This window comes from Clupea harengus, chromosome 22, assembly GCF_900700415.2.
Source record: "Clupea harengus chromosome 22, Ch_v2.0.2, whole genome shotgun sequence".
Lineage (NCBI taxonomy): Eukaryota > Metazoa > Chordata > Actinopteri > Clupeiformes > Clupeidae > Clupea > Clupea harengus.
This window is the reverse complement of record NC_045173.1, coordinates 13,642,236-13,652,235: the sequence shown is the minus strand read 5'-3', so window position 1 is coordinate 13,652,235 and position 10,000 is coordinate 13,642,236. Positions and strand designations below refer to the sequence as shown.

Genomic DNA, 10,000 nt, shown 5'->3' with positions numbered 1-10,000 from the left:
GAAACTAGGCAACATATCTTTATGGGATCGAGTAAATGCTTGGGCTCTATAAATAACTGATATAAAAATCTATGTGCCAGAACAATAAATTCAAGTACTGCATTTGGAGTGTGAAGAGAACCATTTATAGTATCCTGGAATGAATATTACAGACAGCATTCCATTGAGGGCTCTAATATGTTCCAATACGGAACATGTCCTACATGGTTTTATGGACATTGTCTCTTACAGTTGATGGAATCTCTGTAAGCACGCTTAAGTTTGAAGAAGGGACCGGAGAGTTGAAGTCAGGTTTCTGGAGTTTATTTTCGCCGTGGAGACCCCCTCTCAGCTTGGTGCTCAGAGCAAGGCCTACCTGATAGCAGAATGTGTAGGCATTTATACATTTCAGTCAGGTAGAATACAATAGAAGAGGGGATGACCACACCCTTCAGGTGAGAGGAAGGGGGAGACAGTGGGGGTGAGGGGTTCACCTATGGGGGGAGGGGGTGATACTATGGCACAAAGGGTCTTAGCAGGAAGGAGCCTATCTGGGGGGGGGAGGGTTCACAAGCCACTTGTTCAGGTCTCAGTGAAACAGACGGAGTACACATCCAAAATGAGTTGCAGATACAACATAAGGAGTTAATGTCTTACAACAACAGAATAGCAATATTTCCAGTTCCATCACAGTCTTACAGGGTGCAGGAGGTCAGCCGTGCCTGATTGTTCGTGTGTGTTCATATTGACCTAGCGCTTGATAGCGGGTGTTTATGCAAGTGTTAAGTATATTTTGTGCTGATATGCTATTGGCAAACACCCAGCAGCTGGTACTCAGTGCGGTTTGTCCAGCGATGACCAGAGCGTACGCAAGAGCTGAGCTGCTGGCCTGTGCTCTCTGCTTTCTCCACCTGTCAGCCCACTTCTCACCCTCTCTCTCTCTCCTCCATCTCCCTCTCTCTCTCCCTCTCTCTGTCCCTCTCCCACTCTCTTTCCCTCTGTCTCTCTCCCTCTCTCTTCTTGTTTCTCTCTCTCTTTCTCTCTCAGTGTCTGTCTTCTTTTATTTTACTAGCAGGTGTCTTTCACATCAGTTATTTATTTGAAGTGAGTGATGAATTTAAACCATAAGCTCTCTGTCTCTTTCCCTCTCTCCCTCTTTCTCTCTCTCTCCCTCTCTCTCTCCTGTAGATGGTGTGTACAGAGGTGAGAAGCTGATCAATCTGAAGCAGATAGCAGATGAAGCTTTGGAGCGTTGTAGAGAGAAGTAGGTCCCTGATCACTCCTAGTTGTCTTTCTATATGTCTCTCTCTCTCTCTTGCTCCCTGTAGCCGCTTTTCTCCCTTCTCTCTTTTTCCCCCTCTCTCTCCCCTTCACTCTTTTCCTGTCTCTTGTCCCCTCTTCCAGTCTCTTTCTCTTTCTCACCCTCTCTCTCACTCTGTATCTCTATTGGTGTTTCTGAGATGGCATGTTTAAGTGGACCTTGTGTTTACACAGGCCCCAGACTAATAAGCCTCTAATGCCACTTATTACCCCCTACACACACACATACACTCACACACTCTCTCACACACACACACATGCACTCTGTCTTTTTCCCATTCATACACACAAACACACACTGCATGACTGAATGTGACACAGACACACACACACACACACACACACACCTTGTCTGTTAAGGAGAATGATCTTTGCTGTCTAGAAGCTTTCCTGCCACTGAGTTGCCTAGTAACTCTAGCTCATGCCCACTGAGTCAGGAGGCCCACTTCTCCTAGTCACCATGGCGATGCATGAAGTGGAACATGTGTGAGACGTGTGTTTGCTCAGAGCGTGTGGGCAATGTGAGCAAGTGCTTCCTACAAGGAGCAGGCATCCAAACAGACACAGGAAACCATGGCAACAATCAAAACCAACCAATCACAGAGTAACCACCAAACACAGAGGGCGAACCCCTCCAATCAGCACACTGAAAGGTCAGGCAGAAGAGACCAATTACAATATGGACAAAAATGGCATTATATATGTGCCATCTAGTCCTTAGTAAAATATTCACCACAGGTCTTTGTTACCCTTGTAGCCATAAACAAACATCACATTCCTCACCAGTCACTCATTGTTATTTCACCTCCACATATCTCCCCATCTCTCTGTCACTTTATCATCTCGGTCCCTATCCCCCTCTCAATCTCTCCCCCTCTCCCCCTTAAACTCTCACTCTCTCCCTCTCAATCTCTCTCCCTCAAACTCTCACTCTCTCCCCCTCTCCCCCTCCCCCTCTCCCTAGTTCTCTGTGGTGGATGTCCTCATGCATTATGTGTGCAGTAATATAATGGTTTGGATGTTGATTCTATAAATCTCTCTCTCTCTCTCTCTCCAGGGGTTCCTCCACAGTTCAGAAGTGTCTGGTGGTGAAACATCATGCCCTCAGGACAAACAGCGGAGAAGCCTCAAACAAACTGCAGGTAGTGTGTGTGTGTGTGTGTTTGTGTGTGTGCGTGTCTGAAAGAAATTACATTATGGACATTGTTACTATATATTCAGGCTGTAATTTTACCCTTCATCTTTATGTGCCCTCTATGTATGTGTGTACATTGAGAGTGTGTATATGCTTCAGTGAGTGTAGCCTTATGTACTGTGTGTGTGTGTGTGTGTGTGTGTGTGTGTGTGTGTGTGTGTGTGTGTGTGTGTGTGTGTGTGTGTGTGTGTGTGTGTGTGTGTGTGTGTGTGTGTGTGTGTGTGTGTGTGTGTGTGTGTGAACTTCTGCTTATTCCTGCCCTCTCCCTGTGTGTTAGACACCGTGGGATGCAGTCTGTGATGTGTGGTGGGACGAGGCTCTGGAGGGTGTGTGTGATGTGTGTGAGCCAGAGTGGCTGGACGCTGAAGACCCGCTTTTCATCCTCTACACCAGTGGCTCCACCGGCAAACCCAAGGCACGTCACGTCACGTCACCCCCTACAGGCCTGGAGGAGTAACCTCTCATACAGTCACCAGGGCCTCCTAGGAAACACCTGTGCAGTACCACACACTAACACTGATTACCCTTTTAGAGGCCTACAGATTTTAAACATTAATGTTGGCACTTCTGTGGGTCATTTTATATAGATAACGGTTGTTAGTTGTTTTAGATAGTTCTGTATACAGTGTACATACGTTTTTTTTTTTTTTTTTTTTAACTTACCCCGGATCAATGTCTGCTTTCCTCAACTTGATTAAATCAAGTCGCAAACCCACTGATTTAAAAGATTAATTGTAGATGCACAAAAGAGTTGCATACGCATATATGAAACGCATATGCTGTTTTCTGTTTTTCCTCTAGGGGGTGCTGCACACTGTGGCTGGCTACATGCTCTATACTGCTCTCACCTTCAAGTATGTCTTTGACCACCACTTTGATGATGTCTACTGGTGCACGGCAGACATTGGCTGGATCACTGGCCACTCCTACATCACTTACGGCCCTCTGGCCAATGGGGCGACCAGCGTATTGGTGAGTCAAGCTGTCAATCATCTCAGCATTTCGGTCACATGACTGCTGGAATGTAATGATGAAGGAATATAATGTCTATGTGTGTTTCTTTGTGTGGTTATGTGTGTGTTTGTATGTCTGTGTGTGTGCGTGTGCGCGTGTCTGTGTGTGTGTGTGTGTGTGTGGGTACATGTGTGTGTGTGTGTGCGTGTGTGTGTGTGTGTGTGTGTGTGTGTGTTTGCTTGTTTTTTTGTGTGTGTGTGTGGGTACATGTGTGTGTGTGTGTGTGTGTGTGTGTGTGTGTGTGTGTGTGTGTGTGTGTGTGTGTGTGTGTGTGTGTGTGTGTGTGTGTGTGTGTGTGTGTGACCTCTAGTTTGAGGGTATTCCTGTGTACCCTCATGTGGGTCGGTTCTGGGAGGTCATTGAGAAGTACCGCGTGTCAAAGTTTTACACGGCCCCAACAGCCATTCGTCTGCTGATGAAATACGGCAGAGAACCTCTGCTAAAGTGAGTCACACACACACACACACACATACAAACACACAGAAACACACACGCGCACAAAGTGCTCACTGGAGCAATATGTAAGAACACATTATTGAATGTTATCATTTACTGCCATCTGCTGGCCATAAGAAGTAATTCACATTGCGCCGCCTACGCCTGTGTGATGCATGCCCAGATCAGCCAGCCCCAGTGAGAAATGCAACTTTAACTGTCACTGTTCCCCTGCTGTCTGTGTGAATAGCCATGTCGTGAAAACTGTGGCAGACATGCAGCTGGGTTATCACGGCACAGGTGTCTCACCATAACCTTCTGAACCTTGACCTCTGACCCCTGGGTGCAGGTATGACCTGTCAAGCCTGCGGGTCCTGGGGACTGTGGGGGAGCCCATTAACCCTGAGGCATGGCACTGGTACCATGAGGTGGTGGGGCAGGGACGGTGCCCCATAGTGGACACCTTCTGGCAGACAGAGACGGTAAGGCTTAGTCATGGCCACAGAGACACACACACACACGCTCATAAACACACATACACACACTTTCACATCTATACTTAGACACATTCACACAGTGGCTATGGACACAAAAATAAACACAGACAGGGCACACACACACACACACACAAACAAGCACACACTCACTCACACACACACACACACACACACACACACACACACAAACACGCATGCATTGAGAGTAATCTGTCCTCTTGTGTGTCCCTGTAGGGGGGCCATGTTCTGACTCCACTGCCTGCTGCCACTACACTGAAGCCTGGCTCAGCTGTAAGCTCCTCATTTAGACTCACTCACACCCAGTCTATTTCTACACACTTCACCTCATTAGCTCTTCTCTACTCGTCTCTCCATTCTATTCCATTCCATTCTAATCTATTCTTTTCTATTCTATTCTATACTATTCTAATCTTTTCCATTCTATTCTATTCCATTTTGTATTCTGTTGTACTTTGTTCATGCAATCCTGTTCTTTTTGTGATAGAATATGCGTTATTCAATTATATTCTATTTCTTGTAACACAATGTCATGCATAATATTCCAATTAGCAGTGTCACACTTTACTATATTATTTATAATGTAATGTAATATAACAAACATGAAATAGTGTTGTTTCTGATTCAGTGGCCTGTTTGCTATTTGGCACTGGTGAGGACTGGGAGCTATGCAGGACTAACTACGTCTCGCTATATAATCTAAGCCCACATTATGCAATCAGAGTCATGCAAAATGTAATCCTAATAATCCTACATGCGTATGTAAAGTCTTACTATAATCCTACACCTGTTTGTGTGTGTGTCTATGTTGTGTATGTACATGCATTGATCGTACCTCTGCGTGTGCATGTCTGTTCTAATGTGTGTATGTGTGTGTGTGTGTGTGTGTGTGTGTGTGTGTGTGTGTTTCTCAGACCCTACCGTTCTTCGGTGTCCAGCCCTCCGTCATGAGCGAGTCAGGAGAGGAGCTGGAGGGAGAGGCAGAGGGCTACCTGGTGAGGACTCGTCCTGTGCACACTGACCATCTCTACAACACACTGACCATCTCTACAACACACTGGCCATCTCTACAACACACTGACCATCACTACAACACACTGACCATCACTAAAACACACTTCTAGTCCTGTGATGTCCCTCAAACAAACTGACCATCACTAAAACACAAGTCCAGCAGCCTCTCTGAAGCACACTGCTAGTCCTGTACATTTTCTGTTAACATGCTCCCTCACAATGAATGCGGGGACTATGATTTATATAAATTGTATTGGGGAGATTTTGATATCATTGGCTTAAGACTTTTTTACAGACACCTGCATAAATCACCATAGAAAACACACTGATTAAGGTTAAGGGAAGATAGTGGAGTACTGAAGTCACTAAACAATAGAGTGACAGAATAGAGTGAAGAAGACAGTCTACAGCAACTGATTGATTTGGGTTTCAGGTGTTCCGTAGCCCCTGGCCTGGTATCATGAGAACCGTATACCGAAACCAGGAGCGGTTTGAGACCACCTACTTTAAGAAGTTCCCCGGGTTCTATGTGACCGGAGATGGTAAGTGAGGAACCTCTAGGTCTCTCTGGTACAGTGGTGTAGTTTAGACTGACTCCTCTGTTCTTATCTGGAGCTGCCCTGAGCATGGCACTGAATGTGTGACAGAGAGCTGACTCATGCTGCTGTGCCCACAGGCTGCAGAAGGGACAAGGATGGGTATTACTGGATCACAGGCAGGATTGACGACATGCTCAACATCTCTGGTAAGAGCCCTCTGGTGGTGGCTTTTTTACATGCAATAACTTGCTGAGCATGAACCTATGCTATGTGTGCAAAATAAACAAGCAGTGACGCAGAAATAGAAAAATAGGTGTTTAGGCTCTGCATATACTGTGTGTAACACCATCTTTCTCTCTCACCCTCCCATCCATACCCCCCTCTCTTGCTCCTTCTCTCTTCTCTCTCTGGCACTCTCTCTTTCCATCTCTCCTCTCTCTCTCCCTCACCCCTCTATCTCTCTCTCTCCCACCCTCTCTCCCTCCCTCCCTCCCTCTCTCTCTTTCCCTCCCTATCTCTCTCTCTCTCTTTCGCTCTCCCTCCCTCTCTCTCTTTGTCCCTTCTCTCTCTCTCTCTCTCTCTCTCTCCCTCCCTCTCTCTCTCTTCGTCCTTCTCTCTCAGGCCATCTGTTGAGTACAGCGGAGGTGGAGTCTGCACTGACGGGGCACGGCTCAGTGGCAGAGGCGGCTGTAGTGAGCCGTCCTCACACGGTCAAGGGGGAGTGTCTCTACTGCTTCATCACGCTCAAGGACAGCACCGAGTTAACACACACAATCAAGGAAGAGCTCAAGAGACAGGGTACAACACACATACACATACACATACACACACACACACACACACACAAACAGATGCACATCCCTGTTATACTGACTCTATATGTTACATACATTACACTGTCATGAAAACCTGCTGCAATTCTACTCAGAACCATATGTGCTACTGACACAGCACTCTCTCTCTCTCTCTCTCTCTTTCTCTCACACACACACACACACACACACACACACACATTCTTTAATACACACTAATACACACTCACTATCACATCTCCATTCATCATATATGCACAGTATCTCACACAGTCCTGAGAAACCTCAAGATCCCCTTCACCCTGCTGCATATGGTTAACTTTGTGTGTGTGTGTGTGTGTGTTTTAGTGAGAGAAAAGATTGGGCCCATTGCCACACCTGACTTCATCCAGAATGCTCCTGGGCTGCCAAAGACTCGCTCAGGTAGGCTTTCAGAATTAGCCCTTATGCCTTTGGGTGTTCTGAGCCCAAATGCCTCCTATTCTCATGTTTCCAGTAGTTTAGTATGACTGCTCCACAATGTGACAATGACAGTGTGTAATCTAGTTACCTGTGCCACTGGCATTGCACGTTTGAGCTGTAATGGCTGATGTTGTCTCTCCTGCAGGTAAAATCATGCGACGGGTCCTCAGGCAGATCGCCCGTAATGAGAGAGACCTAGGCGACCTCTCCACGCTGGCGGACCCCAAGGTCGTCGAAGTGCTCTTCAGCCAGAGGTGCGAGGCGGTCGCCTGAAGGGCGGCAGAGAGGGGGCCCCGACATCTCTCCGGACTTTTTGGATGAACTATGACCTCCACTCCCCCTGTGCTGAACCCCCCCCCCCCCCCACACACAAACACTGGACCCCAGTGAGCCTTGGGGGGATCCTGAAGTTGGGGGGGTCAACAGTGGACTCCTAGCCCTTGGAACTGAGACTGATGTGTGGAGCAGAGAATGGGGTGGGGTGGGGGGGGGGGGTGTGTGCCTTAGCCCCCCCCCCCCCCCAACACCCACCCATCCCTCCCACCCACCCACCAAGTATACTCTCTTGCTTGGAAGATTAGGAAGGTAAATTAACGAAGAGAAATCACCAATCAGATACAGACCCTGGACTGTCAATGGTGCATGTGTACAATTGAGAGTGTATATGTGTGTGTGTGTGAGAGAGAGAAATGTACGCTATCACAAGCTCCCTCTCTCTCTCTCTCTCTTACACACACACACAGACACACACACTCACACACATACAGTTGTATTTCCATCAGATACGGACATCGATGCCAGTGTTTGTTCTTGTCTATTTTCTGTGACTGTTGTAATTGTTGGTGGCAGGTAACATTGGGTAGATTTTTCTTTGTGGTGTCTTTTAGCTCGTCTCCATGTTGAGACAGCTCTGCATTCATGGTGCATATATTTGCAGTCCTAATCCTTCTGTTTTCAATGCTATAGATTTCAGTTTGCCCTGCCAGGTTTATGTATTTACAGTAAATATATTTTCTGATCCCACACTATCTGGATTAGCCATGGGGCTCTGCATTACTAGAGTGATACTGCACCTCTTAATCTACAGGTAGCCAACACTACACGGGTAATCGTATAGGACACGCTATAAATCACGTAAAGCTCAAGTGTTCCCATGCATTGGTCCCTACTAATTGTGTACAAGGGGCAAGTGCCCTCCTGGAAACTGAAGACCTGAGCTGTGTTTCCTTAAAGTATCATGCTACGAGCATCATTATAAAAAGTGAGGGTCTAGAATATTTGTCATGGCACTGTGAAGCTTTGGAGAAAGGCAGCCCTCTTCCTCAGGATCCACCATACACATTTTGCCTTGAGATCGATGACTGGGAGTCAGACATACCACCTCAAGTTACTTTTATGGTTTAGGGCTTTGCAAACAAGGGTGCTCCTTTTTAGATATGTTTCTGTTTTATTTTGAAGCAACTTGTGAACTTTCTTGAATAAAGAGCGGCCATGTGTTGGATTGGAATGGAGCCTTGTTCATTTTAGGATCTTTTCTAAGAATGTTTGCACTACTGGGCTGGATATTATTTCTGTAGTTATAGCAACACATCCCATTCTTCATGGTTGTCAGAACCCTTAACACTACATGAGTGAACACAAACAGTATGTTCACAACCACCACCTCTAACACACACACACACACACGTCATGGCCATGTCACTCACAGAAATAGGAACATGCACAGGATAGGAACATGCAGGCACACACAGACACACTCTATCTGTGGTCAGTAAGGTGGACCAGGCTCCGGCCATTCACCCATATCAGATAGAGTTTGAAATTAAAGGCCATCCATCTCTTTTTCCATCCACTGTTCGTTTCTTCCATTTCTCTCTCTGTCTCACCTCCCTCTTCCCCCTCACCCTCCATTTTGACTAATGTCTGTCTGGATTTCAACTGAACTAGGCATAGAGAGACATTGAGGGAGAAAATAGATGGATAGAAATGTAGAGAGAGAGAGAGAGTGGAGATATATTGTTTTTATCTAGTGTGGTCTGGTCTCTTCCCCCTGTACAGAGTTTGTGCATGCAGCTATCCTAAAAATCTCTCTCTCTCTCTCCATCTGTTTGTCACTGTAACAATCTCAAGTTTTAGCATGAATTATGTTTTCCTCTCTCTCTCCTTCTCTCTCTTCCTCTCTCACATGTTCTATATCTCTCTTCCCCACCTGTTCTTCTAGCTCTCGCTTTCCATCTGTCTGTCACTTATCTTGTCTCACTTTCTCTCTCTCCCCCCATCTTCCTTTCTTTCTGTTGCCCCCCCCCCCCCCCCCCCCCCCCCCCTAGTCAGTAGCTATCTGGTAATGTCCTTGTGAGGGCATCAACAGCTCTGAGGAAGGATGAAGCCGAACCATCAGCCACCTCTCTGACCTGCTGTTCTAGCAGGGAGAGTGGATATGAATTTAATTACACGTCTGAGTTCTCCTGCTCTTCCTCATCTGAGGTAGTTTTTAAGTTCAATCCCTCTGGTCGAGCTCCAGTTCGTCAGGATTTGCATAAGAAGAAGCTGAAGTGGGTGAGGTCTGGCTTCTGCTGCCCTTTCGAGTAAGGTTTTTCAGAGGAATGAGCTATGCACGACTGAATTGAAGTGAGCTTTTATAGAGGCATAAGCAATTACTGTGAATGCTATTAGTGAAGGGAGTTTATATCAAGTGAATGGAGTAGTATATCAAAC

General features: G+C 46.5%; 1 protein-coding gene across 1 annotated transcript in view; it reads left to right on the top strand.

The window, feature by feature from the left end:
* The window catches only part of acss2l (acyl-CoA synthetase short chain family member 2 like), a 16,068-nt gene extending 8,306 nt beyond the window's left edge, over positions 1-7,762 (top strand). The window contains exons 7-19 of the mRNA XM_031559945.2: positions 1,168-1,243; positions 2,357-2,441; positions 2,772-2,909; positions 3,296-3,466; positions 3,819-3,952; positions 4,293-4,425; positions 4,675-4,731; positions 5,373-5,453; positions 5,906-6,014; positions 6,149-6,217; positions 6,633-6,809; positions 7,172-7,246; positions 7,431-7,762. Coding sequence (XP_031415805.1) covers positions 1,168-1,243; positions 2,357-2,441; positions 2,772-2,909; positions 3,296-3,466; positions 3,819-3,952; positions 4,293-4,425; positions 4,675-4,731; positions 5,373-5,453; positions 5,906-6,014; positions 6,149-6,217; positions 6,633-6,809; positions 7,172-7,246; positions 7,431-7,558 — 1,433 coding nt within the window. The 3' untranslated portion in view covers positions 7,559-7,762. The remainder of the gene's footprint in view (positions 1-1,167; positions 1,244-2,356; positions 2,442-2,771; positions 2,910-3,295; positions 3,467-3,818; positions 3,953-4,292; positions 4,426-4,674; positions 4,732-5,372; positions 5,454-5,905; positions 6,015-6,148; positions 6,218-6,632; positions 6,810-7,171; positions 7,247-7,430) is intronic.
* The last annotated feature ends 2,238 nt before the right edge of the window (positions 7,763-10,000 follow it).